Below are 26,139 nucleotides of genomic sequence, written 5' to 3'. Positions count from 1 at the left end.
AATCAAGACTCATCGAGAGTTTTCCACATTTTTTTTGTATGTTTCACATACTCCTGATTTTATTTCTTTCACTCATATGGAATAATTAAGATGTCCTTGCAACTATTATAATTTTAATTCTGAGGTCATGCATGCTGTTTTTAGTGCCTTTGTCTTGTTATTTTCCTGGCTCACCTTATTCTGTATCTATTTCCCCCCAGATTTATCTTGTGTGAGTTGTATGCCTTATCTCCTAGAACTTAATGCTTCTCAAAATAATTTGACTACATTCTTCAATTTCAAGCCACCCAAAAACCTCAAGGTAGACTTTATGAATACATTAATTATACATGTTAAGGGGTTTGCAAAAATGAATTAAATGAGCAAAATAGCACTCAAATAGAGAATCCAGGGAGAATAAGATACAGAGGTAAGTAATGTAAGTGTCAGAAATGAAATGAAAAAGAAGGTTTGCGTATCATTTATTTTGGAAAAGGAAGATGGTCTGTCAGTGGATAGGCTTTTAGGAAGCTTCGTTCAAACCAAAGAACTTTGCTCTGGTCTTCTCTTTCCTTCATTTGAACAGTAGTTATTATTGCATTTTTTTTTTGTTGTTAGTTATAGCAGAATACTTTTTTTTTTTTTTTTTTTTTTTTGGAGACAGAGTTTCGTTCTTGTTGCCCAGGTTAGAGTGCAGTGGCTTGATCCCCACTCACTGCAACCTCCACCTCCTGGGTTCAAGCAATTCTCTTGTCTTAGCCTCCAAGTAGCTGGGATTACAGGCGCCTGCCACCATGCCCGGCTATTTTTTTGTTTTGTTTTGTTTTGAATTTTTAGTAGAGATGGGGTTTTGCCATATTGGCCAGGCTGGTCTCAAGCTCCTAGCCTCAAGTGATCCTCCTGCCTCAGCCTCCCAAAGTTCTGGGATTGCAAGCAGGAGCCACTGCACCTGGCAACAGAACAAGTTTTAAAAAATATTACTTGGTACATTTTATTTATTTAAAGAAATGCATTTATTGTGTATATTTGAAATGTACAGCATGATGTTATGGGACATAGAGCAGAAACACTTTATCTGAATAATCTGTAAAAATGTCCTAGGCTCAAAGTTTGCCCTTTTATTTATCCAACTTTATTTTTTAAGAAAATAATGTTTTCAGATCTCCACTCCTTCTCTGCCCTTGCTTTTGCATTTCTGAAGCAGAAATAAACTACCTGTGAACAGTTGTGGATGGCATAGCTCGGCAGGTGCTAGAGCAGTCTCTTGCTTAAATACATGCCCAGATCACCTGTGGTTCTTGAGAAAAGGAATTCTGACCTATTGGGTCTGGGGTGGGGCTTGAGCCTGTGATTGCTAAACACCTTCCAGATGATGTCATGCCACTGATCCATGGGTCATACTTAAGTAGCGAGGCCATAGAGAAGTGATTCCCACACTTTTCTGCACATTGGTATCACCTGGGAGAGGTTTCCTACTGATGCCCAAATCCCACTGCAAGAGATTCTGATTTAAATAGTCCAAGGTAAGGAGGTAAGGCTTGGGTGCTGGACTTTTGTTTTTCTTTTTTTGGAGACAGGCTGGAGGGCTGGAGTGCAGTGGCACAATCTTGTCTCACCACAACCTCAGCTTCTTGAGCTCAAGTGATCCTCTTACCTCAGCCTGAGTAACTGGGACTATAGGCACGTGCCAAAACACTTGGCTAATTTTTTTGATTTTTTTTTTTGTAGAGATGGGATTTCACCATGTAGCCCAGGCTGGTCTTGAACTCCTGGACTCAAATGATCCACCTGCCTCAACCTCCCAAAGTGCTAGGACTATAGGTGTGAGCCTCCGCAACTGTCCCAGACTTTTTTTTTTGAGACGGAGTTTCGCTGTTGTTACCCAGACTGGAGTGCAATGGTGCGATCTTGGCTCTCTGCAACCTCCGCCTTCTGGGTTCAAGCAATTCTCCTGCCTCAGCCTCCCGAGTAGCTGGGACTACAGGCGCGCATCACCATGCCCAGCTAACTTTTGTATTTTTTTTTAGTAGAGACGGGGTTTCACCTTGTTGACCAGGATGGTCTCGATCTCTTGACCTCGTGATCCACCCGCCTCAGCCTCCCAAAGTGCCGGGATTATAGGCGTGAGCCACCGCGCCTGACCATGTCCTTGACTTTTTAAGAGACCATCAGGTGGATCTAATCTGCTGACAAATTTAGAAACAATCACCCTGGGTTTTGTGATTAGTGTTGTTGTATTGGACTCAAAAATTAAAAGTTATTTTAAGAAACGTACATCAACTGTTGCTAAAGTCTTATTTTATTTAAAAACCAAATGAACTTAAATTCGAAATATTCTATTGAGATTCACACAAAGATGAAAATCTGAAGTCAAGGAACAGATATTCCCTTATACTTATGAGAGATCTTAATTTTCAATTTTTCTTCTATTTTATACCATTCCGTTTTTATCAATAGTGCATTTTTTTCACTTTGATATTATAGTTTTTGCCAGGGTGACATTCGTTTGTGCAAATAAGCCACATTAGGTGCCTGTTGTACTCAGTGTGGGCGGCCTGGTCTTGAGGTTATCAGGAATTGAATTCGCAGAGCTGTTTTCATTCTCCTTTTGCTGTTTCATTCGCCTTGCCTGAAGCCACAGGCCAATCATTCATGGTAACAGCAGGACCCCTACCCCAGGAAAAACTTTTTTGGAGTTTCTCCCTTTCACTTCCCTTCCTTGCACTCTCGCAGAAAGACCCCACAACAACAACAAAAAAATCATAGACCCCCATCTGTAAAGTTCTGAGGTCCTGGAGAATTACAAACAAATATATTGGTCATTTTAGAGAAGTGTGAACCAAGTGCCAGACTGCACCCCTGGGTGCTGCAAGCCACTGTGAGCTCTGTGTAGACCAGGGAAGGAATGATGGCGGCCTCCAGGTGTTTGTTTTCTTCCCCCCCCCTTTTTTTTTTTTTTTTTAAATGCAGTCTCACTCTTGTTACCCAGGCAGGAGTGAAATGGCGAGATCTCGGCTCACAGCAACCTCTGCCTCCCAGGTTCAAGCAATTCTGCCTCAGCCTCTCAAATAGCTGGGATTATAGGCATGAGCCCACTACACTTGGCTAATTTTGTATTTTTAGTAGAGACAGGGTTTCAGCATGCTGGCCAGGCTGGTCTTGAACTCCTGACCTTAGGTGATCCACCACCCTTGGCCTGCCAAAGTGGTGGGATTACAGGTGTGAGCAGCTGCACCTGGCCTCATGTGTTTTCAAAGTATTATTTAATCCTCCCAATAACACTGTGGGGCAGACGGTACTGTCCTGATACTGAAGCATGAAAGGTTAAGTAACCAACTTCACCTTTTCTGGGAAGTAACAGAACTGGGATTGAACCCACTGTCTGAGACCCCATAGCCCACTCTTTCCAGTAAGTCAGGCTCGTGTACTATGCCCACCCTCTTGAGAAACTCCATTTCCTTTTCATTTAATATCTGTGAGTCTTGTACCACCAACCAGAGAGAACATGCATTTCCTAGAGCAGGGACATGTATGTATACTCTTCTTTGTATTTATTAGAATGCTTTTGCTCTTACTAGGTCAAAAATGTTCCTTTGATTTGATGGCTACTTTTTCAAGCTCTAGGTTCCAGTGGGAGTCTGAACAGGGGTACAAACCCCTTTAAGGTGTCTTATGAAACCTGGTCGGGTGCCATGGCTCAGACCCATAATCCCAGCACTTTGGGAGGCTGATGTGGGTGGATCACTTGAGGTCAGGGGTTCAAGACCAGACATGGTCAACATGGTGAAACTCCATCTCTACTAAAAATACAAACTTTAGCCTGGCATGGTGGTGGGAGCCTATAGTCCCAGCTACTTGGGAGCCTGAGGCAGGAGAATCGCTTGAACTGGAAGCGGAGGTTGCAGTGGGCCAAGAGTGAGCCACTGTACTCCAACCTGGGCAACAGAGCGAGACTCCATCTAAAAAAAAAAGGAAAGAAACCTAATACCATAGCTACATAGAGAGCATGGTATTGACATTTGCCCTGACTGAGATATAATTATACAGATGTCATGCTATGACACCAGAATGAAAGGTGTTGATGAAAAAGTGTCAATGGTAAGTAAGCCCATAAGTTTATTTGTAGTTCATTATTATTCTATAGAAGAAAAAGATGAATGTTAAACTCCATTTACATCATGCCAAACTGACCTATTCCATAGTATGAATTTTACATAGCTGCCATTTATATATGTATACATTTGGTGTTATGATTTTTTAAATCACACTTTTATTTGCACATTCCTGTTTCTTCATATGGTTTGCTAATATTTTACTAAGTAGTTCTGATGCTTGCTGTATTGTAATTGACTTCATCAGTTTTCTACTCTTGCCACTTGAGTTGTTTCTAAATTAGTTTTTAGTATTTACTATATAAAGTTTCTAGTACTTAAAGGGTTTAGTATTTAATATGTTGCTAGAATAATCTCGACAAATTTGGGGGATGAAATTACTATTTTAAAGGTCATGGAAAAATAAGAATAGTGCTTATTTTATAATTGCTTGATGGTTTTCCAGAAAATGGTTATTATGTACTCAGCAAATTATGAATGCAGTGGTTCCAAAACATGAGTTTTTCTTCACTTAAAAAATTTTTAAATCTTCTGCCGGTAGGTGAATAATTAAAGTTATTTAATATTGTCTTTTAGTCTTATATGTTTGGCTAGGAACAACAGATGTTGCTGAAAATGCTTTCCTACAGTAGTCAATTTTGAGAAAGAAGGTAAGGTTGAAGAGGCATTCCCTGGAGATGAATAAGAAAGACTATTCTGGCATTTGGAGAGTAGCATGAGAAAAGGTGAAGGAATGAGAAACAAGCTATGCACAGAAATGAAGCAAATACAGTTTACTGGGCAGTAGAGAAAGTGAAATGGTTGTAGGTAAGGGTGAAATTCAGGTAAATCCTGAAAGAAGATCAAGAACACGTAAAATAGATGCTGAAAGTGGAGAGCGTGGCTGCAGGAATTGAAAGTGTTTAGGGCATTGGGAGGTTTCTGTGCACCGCAAAGAGGCTTTTCTAGTATCCCTCGAAGTGGACAGAAAAAGATCCCAGTTAGAAGATGATTAAAGATAGATGACTCTTATCCTTAGCGTACTTTCAGTAATGAATTCTACCTCTGCAGTCAGAAATGCCTTCTTCTTATGCAGTTAATTATTGTAGTAAATATGAAAAATGAGCTATTAATATAACATCTTCTTCTCTTTTTCTTGCCAGAAGGTGGATTTTTCCCACAACCAAATTTCTGAAATTTGCGATTTGTCAGCGTATCATGCTCTCACTAAACTAATTTTGGATGGTATCCTTTGAAAAGTAAAGGGGAAAAATTTAAAAATAATATAAGAATTAAAGGCTATATATTCAAGAATTGTCCTAGATTACATGGACTAGTACCAGATAAGCAATTTAATAGAGATGTGACTCATTTAAATGACTATGAATTGATATTCACAAAATGAGGATAGATATTTTATTTAACGAGAAATGAAACTGTGAGTCAAAGCTTGCCAAGAGTATCTTACCCCTGAAAAGCCAAGTAAGATAGTCATTCTTCTGATAAATGTAGGCTTATTCTTATTCTAGAACCGGAGAAGAAGTTATGTTTTAATTAACTCCTTTCTCAGTCGAGTGCATTGGCTCACACCTAGCACTTGGGGATGCTAAGGCAGGTGGATCACCTGTGGTCAGGAGTTCAAGACCAGCCTGGCCAACATGGAAAAATCCCTGCCTCTACTAAAAATACAAAAGTTAGCCAGGTGTGGTGGGGCATGCCTGTAATCCCAGTTACTTGGGAAGCTGAGACACAAGAACCACTTGAACCTGGGAGGCACAGGTTGTAGTGAACCAAGATTGTACCACTGCACGTCAGCCTGGGTAACAGAGTGAGACTCTGTCTCAGCAAAAATTAAAAAATTAACTTCTTTCTTCAAATTTACTGAAACTTGGGTCCTATCATATAAATTCAGCATTTGAAAATCTAGATATGGTCATAAGGAAAATTAGTGATTATTTATTTTACAAAAGAGTTCATGCGAAGTTCCCTTTAGTAAGCCTTTCTAGTGTATTTTAAATGTGCTTTCATTTAAAAACAAACAAACAACTTTTGATTTGATTTGCAACATACCTGTTTCATGAGCCAGGCTCCCATGCAAGCAAAGCACCTACTTTAAGTCAGTGAGCTCCAGCTTCTAGAGCCTAAGGGGCTAATTGGAGATCTGTGAGTTTAATGAGCGTGAGTCTCTTCTTCACACCAGAGACTGATGATTTCTGGGTGGCGGGGAGCCAGTACCTTCTCTTTCTCAGTAAGTATCTTACTATTCACCTGAGGATTTGGGGGGACATAATGGAGAATGAACTGATTGCTTTGGGTGCCTCATTCAGGGATGTGATGGCAGCTAGTACACACTACATTTGTGATAAGGCTGAGACGAGGGACCGCAGAGGGTACATTTTCTTGAAGACATATTTTGTAAAAGGAAAATTCTTTATTCATATATGATGGAAAGCTTAGAACATAGCACCATTCCCTTTAGAACCTGTGTGTGAAAACAAGCAATTAGTGGACATTTAGATGGTACTTAAATAAGCAAGTCTTTCTGATTATAGCCTAACAGAGAAATCAGAAAGTGACCAAAATAACATGTTTTGATGGCAAACTAAACACATACACATTAGCAGCATCTCTCTGTAGAACCTTCACTTCATGCTTAACTATCATGTATTTTGAGTTTGCAAAGAGATAGCCTGACAGTCCAGAAGCGATCTGGCTCAGATATCTATTTATCTCAGGCTATGTAAGTGCTACACAGGAAGACCACAGCAGTAGCATTGTCTGGAACTTCATAGAAATGCAGATTCTTGGGTTTCATTGCAGACCGAAGAAATCAGAATCTGCTTTTAATAAGACCCCCCAAAGCAATTTGAGTGCACATTAAAGCTTAAGAAACACTGGTTGGTCTAGAAGTAAGCAGCCCCTAAACTCCTGCAAGCCAGAAAGCAGCAGTTAGGGTACCCTGAATGAGGATGGTGACATGACAGTCTGGAGTTTGTTATGGAGATCTCTTGTCTCCCAGAAAAACATTCTATGTTTTGACATGGAATTGCCAAAGAAAACAACCCCACACTATTTTGGACTCAAAATACAGTTGAAAACATTTCTATCATGAGAGTCTTAATTTCTATATACATTTAGCTTTCCATGTAAAAACTAAAGTATTATGATTTTGTAAATGTCAGATATCAAGAAGAAAGGAAGTAGTCTTGTTTTTCTTGACATTAGATGTAGCAATTGAGTCTTATCACTAAAGTATAAAAAGCTGTAATTATTACATCAAAACCAATTGAAGTTCACAACATGGGCATATACTTAGAGTGTAACATGGTACCATTTCTCACCTGTGTTTTAAAAAATGCAAAAACAAACTATCCTTCGTTAACTATTAATGAAATAAACTACTTAGATCTCTTACAGTTTTGAAAAGATAGTAGGCTAGTTTTGAAACAGCATGAGATATACTTCTTTCTCTTTTGTTTAAGTATATCATATTGTGCATGATACAGGTAGTGAAGTTTTACAAGTTTTTCTGGACAGCAGAAAGCAAAAATATATCTGTGATGATTATAAATTAATCTGTTGAGGAGAAGAAAAATCACTAGATTATACTGATTTTTGAAAATAAAACAGTTTGGTTGAAAAGAATTTTAAAATAACTTTTATGCAGTACAGTTGAAAACTTGGATGAAATGCAAAAATTCCTAGAAAAATATGATGCATGAGTTTGGAAATAGAAACCCTGAGTAGTCCTATAACTATAAAAGTAATTTACTATACATTAAAATAAGCTAGATTAAAATATTAAAAATCTTCCCACCCAAAAAAAGCCTAGACCCAAAATTTTCAAGAAGAGACCTTCCAATAGTGAACAAATTCTTTCAAGCACTAAAAACAGAAGGCATGTTCTCAATTCATTTTAATGAGGTTTCTTTGATAACTAAACCAGCCAAGGAGCAATAAGAGAAAGGAAAATGACAGGCTTGTCTCATGATGTAGCTGTAAAAGTCCTAAACAAAGTATTAGTAACTGAATCTGATAGTGTATTAAAAAGACCATGTATTAGCACCAAACTGAGTTTTTCTCAGGAATGTATGAATAGTTGAATATTAGAAAATCTATAAACATCATTAACTACATTAATAGATTAAGGGAAATAAACCTTATGATCCAGAGATATAGAAACTCAACAGATACAATTTAATAAAATTCGGCTCTCATTCACAATAAAAACGCTCAATAGTAGAGAATTTTCACAACTTCATAGAGAATGTCTACAAAAATATTTGAAACACACTTTATCCTAATTGGGGCCATGTTCTAAGCGTTCTCCTTTAAAATGAGGAACAAGTTAGGATGTCTGCCATTGCCTCTTCAACCCACCATTATTTTGGAGGTCTTAGCCAACACCGTAAAACAAGATAAAGAAATTAAAGGTGTAAAAGTTGGTAAGGAGAACATAAAAGTCATTCTCTGCAAATGACATGTTTATCTATAGAGAATATCAAAAACTTGCCATCAACTATTAGAAATAATAGAATTTTGAGAGTTCAACAATATGACTGGATATGACTTCAGTAAACAGAAATCAGTTGCATTTCTCTGCACCAGAAACAAGCAATTAGGAAAGAACTTTAAAGGGAAACACCATTTATAAGAACAACAAAAGCAAACCTTATTAAAGATGAGTAAGACCTGTGGTGGTGGGGCGGGAAGTAAAAAAAAACTTATTTAAGGATGTTGAAGACCTAACTAAAGAGAAATATATCCCATGTCCCTGGAGTAAAAGATGGACAAAATAAAAGATGTGAAAAAGAATTTTCTCGAAAATAGGGAAGGCAAAAAAACATATGAAGAGAGATCAACCTCATTTGTATTCAGAGAAATGCAACTTAAGACCGCATGAGATACTGTATTATATGCATTGACAAAATTTAAGAAATCTAAACATACCAAGTATTGGAGAACTTGTAGATCCAGAAGATCTTTTTATCTTGTTTATGGGTATAAAATTAGTTCAACCACCATGGAAAACAATTTTATAGTGTCTTGTAAAGTTGAACATCCAAGTTCATTATGACCTAGTACTTTTATTCCTACACTTGGAAAGTTTAGCATACATGTACCTGGAGCCTTATACTGAATGTTCCTAGCAGTATTGCTTGTAATAGTAAAAAATTAAAACAGCCCAAACACACATTAATAAGAGAAAGTGTAAGTTATGGTGTAGTCACACAATAGCATATCATACAGTATAGAAAATGAATGAAATATCTACATGCATGTAAGGATGAATCTTAGCAAGTATAATTTAGGCATAAAATTAAAGGAAGAAGGGAAGAGAAAAGAGACAACTGAGCATAGTTACTATCTCTGGGAAGGAGACACAGGGATTTGGTAGGAGAGCTATGCACAGGCAGATTTAAGTCATTAATTTTCTACTGATTGGGCTTGGGGGTGGGGCGCTAGTTTCAAGCATACTCACTATATTCGTAAAAGTCAATAAAATTAGTCAAGCATAGGTTAATGGCGAATCAAGTATTAAACTTAACCCAGGTCTATGTAAAAATTTAAAAACCTGAAAATTCTAAATTAATTTCTTTGAAAATAATTATTTAAAATAAAAACAAATCAGTTGAGCTAGTAATACTGACAGTGTAATTGTAGTAGATTATATCAGTGTCTCAGAATGAATTGTTAAGTATAAGATATCAATTTTTTATTTTATCTTATGCTATTATATCTTTCCATATATGGATAATTGATGATTAATTGACAATCATCCTAAATTGTAATACAATAAAGTTTGCTGAGGTTAAGTAAATATATTTATTCTTAAGAAAGAGTACAGCTTATTCTTTACCTATAAACATTGACTAGTTGTTGATTAGAATTCATTTTATGATAATAGAATAAATAGAATTTAAAAATTCATAGAAATTTAATTCCAGACAGGATTTTAGCAGTCATCTTGTGCTAATCACTATTTTATTTTATGGAAGAAGAGCCTGAGACTCCAGAAGGGTCAATAACTTGCCCCGGATTATTTGGTAAATGGTTGAACTGAGACTTCTGAATTCCACTGGTTTTCGCATGTTGCAATTCATTGAGTAATTACAAGTTCTGTCACAGAGGCATTTAAACTGTATGCGTGTTTCATCTCTTGGAGAGCTTCACTCCTATAGTGAAGAGCATTTTTCACTGGTAAGGTGATATAGATCTTTCAGGACTGGTTTTGATTAAACCCATCATTGCAGCTCTCTCCACTAAGAGAACTGTGACGGATTTCCTACTATTTCTCAGTAACTGTTTTCTATACACCCGAACCATATTTTATGATTGTAGACAAATGAATAAGAGCAAATACTGAACTAGTGAATAATTCATGTCAAGCATTCCGAACTGCTGACAGCATCGTCAAAATGTAAAAATATATTGTTGGGCTTTTCCCCAGTTGTAAAGTTATGCTTCAGTGCCACAGGGTTCCTTCATTCAGTTTCTCCAAGGATCTACGATTTCACTTTAAAAGATTTATTCACAGAATCATAAAAGTTTAGAGCTGGAATTCAGTATGATGATTTTGAGTTCTTTTGAGTTTCTTTCTACTGATAGTGGTCTTTTAAAATTAAAATATACCTAAGAGGATTAACCCAGTAAGCTAATTCATTGTAATGATTAGTGATTTATCAGATTATGATTTTTCTTACCAGGAAGTCCTAAGACCTATGAAAGAATACAAATAACATTAGGAGGAAGGCAAGTAACATTTTGTGAAGGTTCTTAAGAGAACGAGAGATTGGGGAGATAAAGATACTGAAGACCATCTATGAACTCAGAGCTCTCTATGGCCTAGGCCTGCATGTGGACTGTTGGCAGAGCCTCCTGGCACACGTGAGGTGACTGTGGGAGGAAGTAGGGAAAAAAGCTGTTGTGTCACTGTAGTAAGTTCTCTTTACTCAGGAACCTGATATTTAGAGTGCCTGAAATTCCTTGAAATTTAAAAGAGAGTGAAAAGCTGAGATACAGGAGGAAACAATTTTTCTGGAATGAGCCTATTTCTCAACAGAGATCTTCAGGCAACTCCTGCTCCTTAGCCCCAGTGCTGTTAGTGATAACAGTACCTGCAGAAACCATGGCTCTGATTGCAGTGAGGCATCTGAGTTCCTCCTCCTTTCTGTCCTTGCAGTGCTAATTTCAGAAAACATGAATAGCTGTGGGAGTCCAAGCTAGAGGGTAAGCAGGAGGTACCAAGGGAACTGTGGTTAGCCTGTAATGTCTTAGAAAATTACTGTAGACACAATAAACAAGCTTTCCTTTTTTATTTCTGACATCTCTTGATGATTTCAGGATTCCTGTTTTCTGGTTTTCTGATCCTTGCCTGCTTCCCATGAGAATACTTCCTGAGCCAGATACCCACAAGCACTGATTTTATTCTGCCATGATTCAGAGTATCTTCATCTTGGTTGAGGGAGAGCTACTAGGATACTCTAGTACTCCTAAAATAGGACTTCAATGTGATTTCTGTCTCTGCTAAACTGAGACAGATGGCCATTCAAAGCTTTCCTTGCATAGTTTTTGTTGCCAAAGATTGCCTGCTCCAAGGGTATTTGATTTCATCCATTCCTATGTGAGATAGTTTAATCTCCTGTTTGCTATATTTCACATTCATCTTTTGTTACAATCTTTATCTACAAAGATCTGGTCTTTGTTCTAGTTGCAGAATAATTATTTAAACAGCCCAAAGAAAATGGAACCAGAAAAGATAGAATTTGTAAGTGCAAACATCTACTTCTAGGGCTCTTCTGGCAGGAAGCTTTATGGAAACAGATTTGAAAATGCATATTGACCACAAACAGAGCTATACTTCAGTCCAAGGACTGAAACTGAAACCATTGAGGAAAACCTAAGAATTTCTGGTACATTTTATATTTTTGTTTAGTTTCCTTATTGACCTCTTTCTCTGGCCTAGGTATTTTCAGGCTTAATCCCAGCCTTGAACTTTCCATTTCTATGCTACTGGGCAAGAGGTAGAGGTCTAGAGGTAGAGGACATGCTTCTTTGGCCTCGTGTGATGTAATTTGGTAATGATATCAATGCCTTATAATTGTGAGGTGATTTATGGTTTGTCGCTCATTCACACCCATTTTCTGATTTTTTTCCCCATGACCTGACTTTCAGCCTTAATGGCCACCTGATATTATCCCCACTTTAAATGAAAAATCTGCCAAGTAGTAGAGTTGGGATAATTGCAAATAATTATGGAGGCAAAATGTTTTTGTGATATTTATGACTTCTTCCTCCTTTTTTAAAAAAATTGTTTGTTTCTCTGATTAACGAAAGGAGATAGCTTGGAGATTGGAGGTTGACCAGGAGAGGCTTTGAGGAAGAAATGGCTTTGTGTAGAATATATACTAAGAAGTGGAATGGCTGTGACATATTTATGGTTATGACAGATATTACAAAATTGCCTCTACAGCGACTATATCATAATGAACTCTCTCAGTAGCAAAAAGGTATCTGTTATTTAAAACCTTTTACTTTAAAATGTTTGCCAAGCTGATGGGTAAAGAATGGCATCTTATCTTAATTTGCATTCTCCTGACTACAGGTGACAGAATGGCTTTTCATATGTTTATTAGCCACTTAGAGTCACTCTTTTGGAAATTGCCTGGGCATATTAGTTGTCCATTTTTTACTGGGTCATCTTTTTTCTGTTGATTTATTATCATTTTTAATATATTCTAGGTAGTAATCTTTTATCTGTTAATATATATCCTGAACTTGTTCTACTAGCCTATCATTTTCACTTCTTTGTGTATTTAAAAAGTAAGAGTCAGAAAATAAATAGTAAGAAAATGAGTGTCAAATACGTCAAAAAAAAAAACAAGATATCGATTTAATGTGAATATAAAAAAAAACATAAGAAAAAGAGTGGGATTTGGAGTTAAATCTTGAAGAATGAGTATGGTTTAGAAAGGAGTAGGAAAAAGAAAGTTCTTGGTGCATTCCAGAACTATTGAGAGGATTGACCTGGTAGAAATAGGGAATTCTCATTGGATGATAATGTGGATGAAACTGGATAAATAAGTTTTGCTTATAGGGAAGGCTCTTAAATGGCAGAGTGAGGAATTTGGAATTCTTCCCATGAGGATTTTTTAATTGAAACATGATATTCAATCAATATTAAAAAAAAATTAACCTGCGTACAGTGCGTAGAGTGACTTTAGGGCAGGAAGTAATGGGTATTAGTCTAATTTCTGATGTTAAAGGTGAGTTAAGTTGACAGAGGAGTGAATAAAAAGGAAAGAAATAATTGAAGAGATATTTTAAGGCAAAACAATGCCAGGTCTTGGTGATTGATTGGATGCCCTGAAGAGTATGAGTGGCTGAGAAATGGAGATATCATGGGTTACTTGAGAGGGAAAACTGAGCTTTGATGGGGAAATGACATTAAATCCTAGAAACTGGCCAAAGAGATTGAGAACAGAGAGAGCTGAACAGAATTGATGATTTTGAGATTGTAGTGTTAGGTGACTACAAGATGGAACACAGAAGATAAGCTAAAATCTTTATAATAAATTGAAACTTAACAGATGGAGAAAATAAGGCAGAGTTTAAGCCTCTTTTATTTTAAAGGGAGAATAGAGGTCCATGTAGACAGAAAGAAAGGGCTGCTGTTCCTTTCTATAACAGGATATTGGTCTTTGGACCACCCATTTGTTACAGATGACATCTCCGAGGCTCTCACCCTAGTTATGAAGATGATGATGACATATTGCCTCTGCAGGGCGATCGGGTAGTCAGAAGTTCTGCCTGTGGAAACGCACATGAGTTTCTCATGGAGGCTTAACTGATCAAGGGAAAACACACTCCCAACAAGGCAGCTATGGGCCACTGTGATTTTTCTTTCCATACTTATTACATGTGTCAAATGCAACCCAGCACACCCAAAAGCTATGCCTTTTTAACATAAACATTGTATAAAACATGGCATGTTCTGTATGAAAAATATATTTCAGGATTAATATTCATTCTATATTGGGCATATAATCGTTCTTTAAGCTGTGGTCTGCTTTGTCTAGTGATGATTAAACACTGATTTTTTTTTCTTCCAAATGCTTTTAATAACATTTTCCTTAAACGCAGTTGTGGTGTGTAGGCAATAAGATAGAAGAAATCAGTGGACTAGAGATGTGCAACAATCTAACTCACCTTAGTTTGGCCAACAACAAGATCATGAAAATTAATGGCTTAAATACGTTACCAATCAAAACACTTTGTCTGGTGAGTCTAACAAAATGCTGTTCTGTATAGAAGTAGTAGTTAATGTTTTTAGTAACTATATGAATTATGACTACTTAGGATTCAAATATATAAAGACCTAATTCCTTCATGAAATGTTAGTCTTCAGTCTTCAGTTTTGTTTGCTCCTTTCTTTACCATTTGTGCGCGTGCGCGCGCGTGTGTGTGTGTATGTGTGTGTGTGTGTGAGAGAGAGAGAGAGGAGAGAGAGAGAGAGAGGGAGGGAGGGAGAGAGCAGGCAGTATTTCATGCTCAAGTAAAATGATTTTCTAATTTGTTACAAAATTCAATATTTTAAATGATTGGCTTTTTTGTTACAAAATTCAATATTTTAAATGATTGGCTTTTTTGTACTGGGAAAGAAAGGTATACTTTTAGCATGTATTTAAAAATATTTTTTATAATATCTTATTGGTGAAAATAACATCTAAGCATACTTAAGTATAATATTTATTTCTGTTAACACTTAAACTGCTTTCAAATGGACCACAAGATGTTTTCCAGGCACTGAATTTTGACAGTCCTTTTATTTTTTAACGTGTTAGTCTTCCACTCTACAAAATAAAAAATATGCTAAAAATAAACAATTCCAGTGAGAAAGTTTAAATTTGATTACTTTTTCCCACAGAGAGCGCTCTTTTCAAGCTGTGTGACCTGCTGTGTGGCTACAACTCAGCTTACAGAAATTCAGCAGGATTCTAACAGTCCCAAAGATGTACACAATAGTTTTGAAATAACAGTATGGCTCCGTAACTTGGGGGTCTACAGTACTGGCTGTGGAATATCCAGGATTCTTTCTTCTCCTTCCTCCTCCTTCTTACCCTCCTTGATGGCTTTGCCGTTCTTCGTTACATCTATCATAGGGTTGGCTGGTAGGATTTCAAGCCATGAGACTTGTAATATCTTACATGAACTATCCCACAGGGGGTTGCTGAAACCGTTACCTGAAATGACATCTTGGGCCATACACTGCAACTCATGCCTGTAATCTCAGCACTTTGGGAGGCTGAGGTGGGAGGATCGCTTGAGTCTAGGAGTTTGAGACCAGCCTGGGCAATATAGCCAGACCCTGTCTCTACAAAAAATAAAAAATGAGCTGAGCATGATAGTGCAAGCCTATAGTCCCAGCTCCGGGAGGCTGAGGTGGGAGAATCACTTAGAGATTGGGAGATCTCTTAGGTGGGAGAATCACCTAAGAGATCAAGGCTGCAGTGAGTCATGATCACGTCACTGCAGTGCAGCTTGGGTGACACAGTGGGACCCTGCCTCAAAAAAAAAAAAAAAAGTAAGAAATGAAATGTCATCTTGGATTATCTGCTGATTTTTGACATACACAATATATTATTCCAGCCTTGTTTAACCATAGATCACTGAAGACTGGCTATGTGTTAATTTTTCTTTCCCTTAGGTTAGAGCTCGAAGAGCTTTCTTAAAAGTCTTCCATTCCTGCAGTGAGTTAGGCCCAGTACCGAGGATGAACCTGAGGGTTTAATAATTTTCCTGACCTTTCAGGCACATGAGCAAAACATAAATGAAAATGAATTTGATAAATTAGATTGAAAATGTTTAAGTTAGAAAAGAAGTCACATTGAAAAATTATGACAATCTGAAGGCATTTTAGCAGCATGTGTGATTATTTTGTGGTTTGTTAGAATCTTATTCTTTTCTTTACTTAGCTTCTCAGTATTGGTGTTCCCATTCATTTAAAATGGAGCATGATAAACAGAAAAAGATGCAGGGGTGTGCTTAAGGAAAGGAGAATGAACTCATTCTTAAGAATAATAATGCAAAGCATTTTCATCCTAAGAGTGTATTTCAATTACAAAATAAGTAATCCATATTGACAGTTCTGTCTCAAGTAGCTTTTAGAAAAAGGATACAATAGGCCAGGCGCGGTGGCTCATGCCTGTAATCCCAGCACTTTGGGTGGACGAGAAGGGTGGATCACGAGGTCAGGAGACCGAGACCATCCTGGCCAACATCGTAAAACCCTGTCTCTACTAAAATACAAAAAAATTAGCCAAGTGTGGTGGCACGTGCCTGTAGTCCCAGCTACTCAGGAGGTTGAGGCAGGGGAATCACTTGAACCCAGGTAGTGGAGGATGCCGTGAGCCGAGATCATGCCACTGCATTACAGCCTGGGTGACAGAACAGGACTGTCTCGAAAAATAAAAATTAAAAAAAGTAAAAGGATAGAATACTTTTATTTTCTTAGGTTTGATGGATTGTTCCCAATCTCTGTCCTCATCACCCACGATGAACTAGAATACAAAGAATATACTATCATTCATTTTTCTTAATTTTTTGAGAATAGAAAGGTTTTCTCTTCCAAAATTTAATAAAATCTATAAAATTTGTTTCAACAGTTTTTAATGCTTTTATTTTTAATTCATAGAATCAGGAAACCAGTAGCTTTAGTTACAATTGAAAATAATTTACATTACAATTTAGAGAAAGAAGAACAAGTCATCATACAAATCAACTGTTAATTCTCGATCATCCACTTTTATGATAAATGTAGGGGAAAATGTGGTTCACTGATGGGCTGTACTGTCGCCCCGCTTCTTAGCAAGTAGTGACAATGCATTCCAAACTTTAAAATTTATTTTGTCACAGTAAATGCCGCTTGCTTTTATCTTTCAAAATTGGTAGGTTAAGAATGTTTCTAAGTTCATTTTTTTTTTTTTTTGAGAAAATGGCTTTATTCTAAAAGTCTTTTCCCCATTCATCATAAACAAGCAGAAAGAACTGTTTGTGTAGAAGCTGGGTGTCCACTTTTCGGAGTGATGCATTGGGTTTTCAGCATTGGAGAAAGGGTTTAACTAGATAGCTTTCAATTCTGTGTTTCTGATTTTTTTTCAATTCTGGTTCCTTTATGACCATAGGCTATCAAACTAAACTTTTCTATGCCTCCCTCTTCTCACGTCATCTACCACTTTGAAAACCATTAGAGACACTGTAAGAAGAATTACACCCTATCTACCGCACCTAAAGCACTTCAAAGTTCTTTGGGAAGAAGTGTATTAAGAAGAATTACAGTCTGTCTACCACAGCTAAAGCATTTCAGAGTTCTTTAGGAAGAAATGTATTATATATAAATTTGATATGTGGGGATATTTTGAATAGGCTATTGGGGTCTTATTGTACTATGTTAAATTAATATGGATATGATATTTAGTGTAGTTTTTTTTCTCTCCCATTTCCATTGTACTTTATATAACTTTTTTGAACTCTGGACACAAGGAAATTTGACTTTACTTTGGCAAATGGATTATGGGTATTTTTTAAGGATATTTTTCAAGCATATGTAAAAATAAAAGGAATAGTACGATAAACCCTTGTGTGCTATCAGTCAGCTTTGTAGATTACCAACCTTTATTAACATGTTTTTAAAAGTCATAGAATTATACTACTGAACATAAATCTTGCTCATTATTGAAATTTTATTTTAAAAATGGGATGAAAATCGGCTGATGCTATCAAATGTACCAGGAAACATGCACCTGGAAAAATATAGAGGGAAGAGAAATATTATCAGTCTTATTTGTTGTCATGGATATATGGAGATTGAGAAGGAAGACAACATTTCAGTGTTAAATCTTTGTTTTATTCTCATTGTCGAGGAACATACTTCTGTGTGAATTATTGAATAACTTGGTTTGGTTGTCTACTGTTGCATAACAAGCCACCCCAGTTGTAGTGACTTGGAGAAATAACCATTGAATTAACTACGAATTCTACAATCTGAGCCAGGCTTAGCTGGGACGTTCTTCCACTGGGCTTACTGCATTTAGCTGGCATATTGGTTGGGGGGTTGGTTCAGTTGAGAGGCTGGCTGGGTTTTTCTCTCAATTTAGTGTCAGGGTATCTCCCCATGTGACATTTCCTTTCCCCTATGGCCTCTCTGCAAGTTCTCTCCAATGAATTATCTACAGTTCTTATGTGGTAGCTCAGTACTTCTGAGACACAAAAACAGAGGCTGCCAGGCCTTCTTAAGTCTTAAGCTTAGAACTGGAACCCTTCTGCCATATTCTTTGGCGAAGCTAAGTCATAGGTCCAGTCTAGGTTTAAGAGGAGGGGACTGTGGCCAGGCATGGTGGCTCACGCCTGTAATCCCAGCACTTTGGGAGGTCAAGGTTGGTGGATCACTTGAGGTCAGGAGTTTAAGACCACCCTTGCACCAACGTGGTGAGACCCCATCTCTACTAAAAATACAAAAATTAACCAGACATGGTGGCACGCACCTGTATTCTAACCTACTTGGGAGGCTGAGGCAGGAGAATCACTTGAACCCGGGAGACAGAGGTTGCAGTGAGCTGAGATTGTGCCACTGTACTTCAGCCTGGGGGACAGAGCCAGACTCCTTCTCAAAAAAAAAAAAAAAAACAAAATTGGAGGAAACTGCACAAGGGCAGGAATAACTGGAGGCACAGCTCAGTGGAGAAAACTAAGGTAACAGACTACTACCACCCTCGCCACATGAGTGATTATATTTAGATGTTTCTGAAAACAAAATGTATGTGGGGATTATAATAGTCAAGTGGCTTCTTGTGATCATGATGAAAGAATTATATTAAATTTATATTTCTAATGATATATCTGGCGTTATGCTGTCATTATGCTTCAGGTGTGCAATGTTAAAATCTTATATTACCTGCCTTTTTCTTTCTTACTGATTTGAATACTCACCTTGCTTTAAATTTAATGAAGATGTTATATACTGAGTTTCCCAGCTGAAAAACTGGAACTTCTTTCTGGGGTATGTGTATATGTTTAGAGAGGTGAATGATGAAAACAGGGTGGGGGGAAGGACAAGAATGCCTTCGTGATTTTTTTTTTAAAGAGAATTGGGTCAGCATCCAAAATGAAAACTTGCCATTACAACTTTTCCTGTGAGAGGTCTTTGAGACATTAAATATATTTTGTCTATTTTAGAGCAATAACCAGATTGAGACGATCACAGGTTTGGAGAATCTGAAAGCCCTGCAGAACCTGGATCTGTCCCACAATCAGATAAGTAGTCTCCAAGGCTTAGAGAATCATGACCTCCTGGAAGTAATCAACCTCAAGGATAATAAGGTAGTGTTGTACTCACATGTCTTGGTTTCAGTGTCGACATAAGAGGACATGTTATTTAGCACAGACACTCCATTTTTGGTTTCTCAAGGGCAGTCACATTCAATGCCAGCTTAGAAGTATTGTTCTAGCAAAATTCCTAGAGTAGTTACAGAAAGATTTTTTTTTTTAAATAGTTAAAATCTCAGTTTTTGAAAATGTGATGCTTCCTAATTACATGTCTAAGGTTTAAACTGCAACCATGTGTGGATGATTTTCTAAAGTATACATGTTCATGCAAAATTTTGTATAGAAAGATGGTATTAGGAATGTTTAGAATATCAGAGTAATGAGGTTGGAGATACAAGAATAGCCATAGGCTGGTGTTGCCCCATGTCTGCCATTTAAAGAAAAGTCGATAGATGAAGTACTGGGGAGATGTTGGTCAAAGGGTACAATATTCCAGTTAGAGAAGGAATTCATTCCAGAGATCGATTGTATAACATGGCGTGTATAGTTAATAAAAATATATTTTATTTTTGAAAAACGTTGAGAGAGTAGATTTTAAACATTTTCACCATAAAAATGATTCTTTTATCAGGTAACTCATATGTTAAAGAGCGAGATTTAGCTATCCCACAATGTAACATGATGATTTGATGAATTTCAAATTATTGTGTTGTATCAAACAACTAACGTAGAATTTTATCTGTCAATTAAAAAAAATTAAAAAGTTTAAAAAATGCAAATACCCTAGGAAAGGCTGAAAGGCTTAAACCCTCACAAATAAAGAGAAAAGGCACAGGAAGGGGGTTCTTATATACCAATCTGCATGACGGGTTGGGGACTGGGTTTATTCAAATTTTCATGTCTGGCTTAATAATGCACACCTTATTTCAAAAATCACAGACACTGGCTTTCACTCTTAATTATATTTTATTTTTAATAAAGCATTTGTGCTTCTAATCATGGGGACTACTGAGAATGCTCTGTATCAGAGAATGAAAATGTATCAGTTAGCAGAAACACGATGTAGCTTCTTCTCATATGATTAATTTGACGTTAAGAACATTATTTTATTGGTAGGACTTCATCAGTATTGTGTACTTAGTGTTAGCTGTTGAAACACTGTAGCACCTACATGTGATCATTTGAACATCTCTTTTTTTTTTTTTTTGAGACAGGTCTTGCTCTTTCTCCCAGGCTGAAGTGCAGTGGCACGATCTCAGCTCACTGCATCCTCTGCCTCCTGAGTATGTTCAAGCAATTTCCCTGTTTCAGCCTCCCGAGTAGCTGGGCTTACAGGTGTCCACCACCACGCCCAGCTAATTTTTATAATTTTAGTAAGACGGGGTTTCAGCATCTTGACCAGGCTGGTCTTGAACTCCCTACCTCTTGATCCACCTGCCTTAGCCTCCCAAAGTGCTGGAATTACAGGCGTGAGCCACCACGCCTGGCCTGAACATCTTTTTAATGCCACTTAAAAATGTTTACCATCAGCTGGTGATTTGGGGACCTTAGGCACACTCTACTCTGTAGTCTTGTTAGATTTTACATCATTTCCAGCATTTAAAACATGTCGCAAACTGTTAGCTTTATTATAACCTCAGTCGTTTCTTCTAGAAGCAAGATACCAGTCTGGGAGTGTCTTAGAAAAGCACTGTCTTACTTCTTCAAGTCTTAGTGTCGTTATTTCACAGTGTTTGTTCCCAACTACTTTTCTGAATTTTTGTGAGGATTCACAAGGTAATACTCATAAAGCAATGGAAGCATGGAGAGAACTTGCATCCTGAGTAATAATCATGCTCCTCCCAGAGCTCCCCATCTCTTCATTCTTTGCAGTGCTCTGGCTCTCCTTCTAAATCATTCTCCTTGAATGCTGATGGGCACGATGGCAGCTGAAGATCATTGTTCTACTCTATTTTTGCGATGCTTTGTATAAGTAGGACATACTTTGCAGAGGACTCCTTGCTTCTTTCTTGTTCAAAGACAGATGCCATTTAATGCCCCCACAAGCAATGTACGTTCCCCCCCTTTTCATTGAACCCTGGCTCACACTCCTCTTCATGTATGTGAACAAAATGAACTTTGGGGGCATTAAACGCAATCAGGCTTATAAGTGAACTTCATTTCTCTCTGGATTTATCTTTGTTAGGTTAGGCCTGTAAGGAGAAGAGTTGGACTGGGTGATCCTTGGGGCCTCCAGAGGCTGACGGCATTGATGCAGAGGCATGCCATTGATGCTAGCCTGATCAGATCTCCTGCTAAAGTCAATCTCCATTCCACCTAGCCAACGTATCCTTGCCCTGGGATGCCACAGGAAGGAGACGCCCTAGGAGGTCTTTGGCCTCTTTACACCCAAAGGTGATGCCCAAGGCAGGATAGCCTGATCTGCTCAGCAGCTGCCCTCTGGATAGTCTTGGCTATCTGCAGAGAGTGCTGATGTGTGCACGCTTTGATTCCAGGTTTTGCTGCTGCTTCATCACTTTTACAAGCAATTTTTGAACTCTCAGACCAAGGTGAACGTGACTTTCCCCTTTGCCCCTGACCCTTTTCTTAATGCCTGCATTGCAGTGATGGACTTGGCCTGCTTCCTGGTGTCCTGGTGCCATGATGATGGGGTCAACAGGGATAGCTGCCCTTTGGCTGCTTTAACACTGGCTCACTGAGTAGAGTGCAGGGTGTTGACCAGGAGACCACATGCGCCACGCCATCTGGCTTGGTGAGGCCAGCTGCGCAGGACTGGCTGTCAGTGGCCAGTTTATGTGACTAGGTGGGGTGAAGTGCTCCCTTGCAGAAGGGGTGGGAATGTTAAGGCAGCCATTTTCTTCCATTCCTCATGCAGATCCAGTGTATTTCCATCTCTGGAGCTTCATAATATCTGGTGTCTCTGCTAGAAGCTTTTCCCCACATCTTAAAAAAATCATCATTTCATTTCATTTAAGCTTCTGGAAAACTCACAAAAAAAGGCCTCTGACCTCCTCTGGCCTCCCCAGCAGCCCCTTTCTGTTTTCTTTATCCCTTTACACTTTTTAATTTATCAGTAGTACTTACTATCGCCTGAGGTTATGTCATATTGCATATTCTAGTTTCACATCTGTGAGAGTTCACTGGCTTTCCAACTAGAATGTTAGCTTCATGAGCGCAGGGACTTTATCTTGTTCGCTTTGAGCAATGTCTGGCTCAGAGTTGGCAGTGAAGAATATTTGTTGTCTTGGCTAAGCATGGTGACTCACATCCGTCATCCCGGAGCTTTGAGAGGCCAAGGCAGGCCGATCGCTTGAGGCCAGGAGAGACCAGCTTGGGCAACACAGCAAAACTCCGTCTCTTCCAAAAATTAAAAACAAAATTAGTGTGCCTATAGTCCCAGCTACTTGGGAGGTTGAAGCAGGAGGATGGCCTGAGTCTAGGAGTTTGAGGCTGCAGTAAGCTGTTATCACACCACTGCACTACAGCCTGGGCAACAGAGGAAGACCCCATCGCTTAAAAAAAAAAAAAAAAAAAAACCTAAAAAATATTTGTTGACTGAATGCATGACCCTCAGGAGCTCTCAGGAATACCCAGATTTTCCTCCTTTCTAGCAAGTGCTTGGCTGATATTTGAGTTGCATGCGATGAGATTCTGGAATGATTGTGTATAAGAAGTGAGGCTCGAGTGTCTTCCTCCAGGACAGAGAAGGGAGATGGTGACTGAAGATCAGAGGATGGTTTGAGCTGAGAGGATGAGGGCCTTCAATCAGGTAGCTGTAGTGAGGAAGGGGAAGGAAGGCTGGGGTATAGAGGTGTTGCTGACGTAGCATTACTAAGACAGATTGGAGGTGGTGGTAGATGAGGAAGAAGATGCTGAGGGCAACATCCAGGTTTCCAGCTCAGGTGACTCGTGATGGGGTGACAGGGGTGCCATCCAGCCTCCTTACTCTCATCCAGAGCCCCAGTGCTTGGCTCTTTATCCTGTCCTAAACCTTAGAGGCAGACATGGGGTTGGGGGCCGACTGTCTGTGACAGAAGGCAAGCCCTGGCCATGGAGCCATTTTTCTTGGAGGCAAATCCTTACTAAGTATAGTGGGTGGAATTGTGTGCCCCTCTTTTCCAAAAAGCCTACCCCCAGGAAACTATGAATGTGCCCCTTGTGGAAGAGGATGTCTTTGCAGATGTCATCAAGTTCAGGATCTAAAGAGAAGAACATCCTGGATGTAGGGTGGCCCTAAACCTAATGTCCTCATAAGAGGCTGAAGGGACTAAGTCACAGACACAGAGAGAGGGCCATTAGAAGACCCATGTGAAGATGGGACAGAGATGAGAGTTATCTTGCTGCAAGCCAAGGAAGGTTTGGAGTTACCAGAAGCTGGAGAAAACAGGGAAGGGTTCTCCTCTAGAACCTTCTACGAGAGTGTAGGACTGTTGACACCTTGATTTTAGGCTGCTGGTCTCCAGAACTGTGGAAGAAATTTCTGTTGTTTTCAGCCTCCAGGTTTGTGGTAGTTTGCTATGGAAACCCTAGAAAACTTATGCACCAAGTAAAACTCTATGTCTAGGGAATAGAGTATGAAGTCTGAAAGTTATACTTAAATATGGTCTTTTATAATTTCTGCTTTTTATATTTAATTAAAGAAATTTCTCTATATCCTAAGGTTTTAAATATTCTTGTATGTTTTCTTATAATTTTGTTTGTTTTTCCATATTTAGTTTTTAATTCAATTGAGATTTAGTTTTTAATTCAATTGAGGAGAGATCCAAGACGACTGATCACTAACAGCTCAGGATTGTAGCTCCCAGTGAAAGCTCAGAGAACGAGAGGACGCCACACTTTCAGACGAATTTTTGTCGCTCACAGACCAGCAGATCTCTAGTGGAGGAGCCCCACGGGTCTCTAGTGCGACTCTTGTGGCCGGCGCAGCGGTTTTGCCAGCGCCTTGGTGTGGCAGCTCTTCATGCAGAGTAAACAGGACTGGCTCCCTTACTGACCGGTGTTTGGAGCTCCAGGAAGGCAGAGCCGCTTGTTGCGGACTCAAGAAGGAAGCCAGACTAGAGATTCCCAGGCAGAAGAGCACCATCAGTCTTATCGCTGCTATTTTGGCCGGCGCAGTGGGTTGCTTGAATCCCAGCACTGGGAATCAATAAATTGGAAGTCGACTCAGAAACCTAATTAGAAAGGCGGTAATTGTAAAGATGACAGATGGATAAATTTATAATAAAGGGAAAAAACTAGCCTAAGAAGGCCGAGCATACCAAAAATCAGAACCCCTCTCCCTCTACAGGGGATTGCAGTTCCTCATCAGCAGCGGAACAAGCCCTAATGGAAAAGGACTGTGTTCCATTATCTGAAGTAGGCTTCAGAAGGTGGATGATAAGAAACTTCTGGGAATTAAAAGAACTTGTTCTAACCCAATGTAAAGAAACTAAGAACTTTGAAAAAAGGTTTGACAAAATGCTGAAAAGAATAGACAATATAGAGAGGAATATAATGAACTAACGGAGTTGAAAAATACAACACGAGAACTTAGTGAAATATGCACTAGTTTAAATAGCAGAATGGATCAAGCAGAAGAAAGGATATCAGAGGTCGAAGACCAACTTAATGAAATAAAACGAGAAGACAAGAATAGAGAAAAAAGGATGAAAAGGAATGAGCAAAGTCTCCAAGAAATATGGGACTATGTGAAAAGACCCAATCTACGTTTGATTGGTGTACCTGAATGTGATGGAGAGAATGAATCCAAGCTGGAAAATACTTTTCAGGATATTATCCAGGAAAATTTTCCCAATCTAGCAAAGCAGGACACTATTCAACCCCAGGTAATACAGAGAACACCACAAAGATATTCCTCAAGAAGAGCAACCCCAAGGCACATAATTGTTAGATTCACCAGGATTGAAACGAAGGAGAAAATGCTAAGGGCAGCCAGAGAGAAGGGCCAGGTTACCCATAAAGAGAAGCCTATTAGACTTACAGCAGATCTCTCAGCGGAAACCCTACAAGCCAGAAGACAGTGGGGGCCAATATTCAACATACCTAAAGAACAGAACTTTCAGCCTAGAATCTCATATCCTGCCAAACTAAGCTTCACAACTGAAGGAAAAATAAAATCTTTTATGAACAAGCAAGTACTCAGAGATTTTATTACCACCAGGCCTGCTTTACAAGAACTTCTGAAAGAAACATTATACATAGAAAGGAACAACCAGTATGAGCCTTTCTAAAAATGTACCAAAAAGTAAAGAGCATCAACATAAAGAAGAATTTACATCAATGAATGGATAAAATAGCCAGTTAACATCAAATGGCAGTAACCCTAAATTTAAATCAACTAAATCCCTCAATCAAAAGATACAGCCAAAACCTAACAGTATATCCAAAGATACACAAAGACTCAAAACAAAGGGTTGGAGAAAAATTTACCAACCAAATGGAGAGCAAAAATAAATAAACAAAAAGCAGGAGTTGCAATTCTCACATTTGATAAAAGAGATTTCAAAGCAACAAAGATACAGTGGTAAAAGGATCAATGCAACAATAAGAGATCTTAATACCCAGATACATAAGACCCATAACGAGATTTAGACTCAACGAGACAGAAAATTAATAAGGATATCCAGGACTTCAACTCAGATCTGGAACAAGTAAACTCAATAAATATTTATAGAGTTCTCCATTTTAAATACACAAAACATTGATCGGCCATTATTAATACCCATTTTTAGAATGAAGCAATATT

The 26,139-nt window shown here is 38.4% G+C and overlaps 1 protein-coding gene across 3 annotated transcripts in view; it reads left to right on the top strand.

The window, feature by feature from the left end:
• The window catches only part of LRGUK (leucine rich repeats and guanylate kinase domain containing), a 137,078-nt gene that overhangs the window by 16,253 nt on the left and 94,686 nt on the right, over positions 1–26,139 (top strand). For all 3 annotated transcript variants that reach the window (XR_013524246.1, XM_002751972.6, XM_035254703.3), the window contains exons 4-7: positions 201–301; positions 5,234–5,315; positions 14,227–14,351; positions 19,305–19,448. Coding sequence is in view for 2 of the 3 variants with exons in the window: in XM_002751972.6 (XP_002752018.3) it covers positions 201–301; positions 5,234–5,315; positions 14,227–14,351; positions 19,305–19,448 (452 nt within the window). In the remaining variant the exon portion in view is untranslated. The remainder of the gene's footprint in view (positions 1–200; positions 302–5,233; positions 5,316–14,226; positions 14,352–19,304; positions 19,449–26,139) is intronic.

The sequence above is a fragment of the Callithrix jacchus genome, chromosome 11 (assembly GCF_049354715.1).
Source record: "Callithrix jacchus isolate 240 chromosome 11, calJac240_pri, whole genome shotgun sequence".
NCBI lineage: Eukaryota > Metazoa > Chordata > Mammalia > Primates > Cebidae > Callithrix > Callithrix jacchus.
The sequence above is the reverse complement of the archived record's forward strand: the minus strand, read 5'-3'. Positions and strand labels throughout refer to the sequence as shown.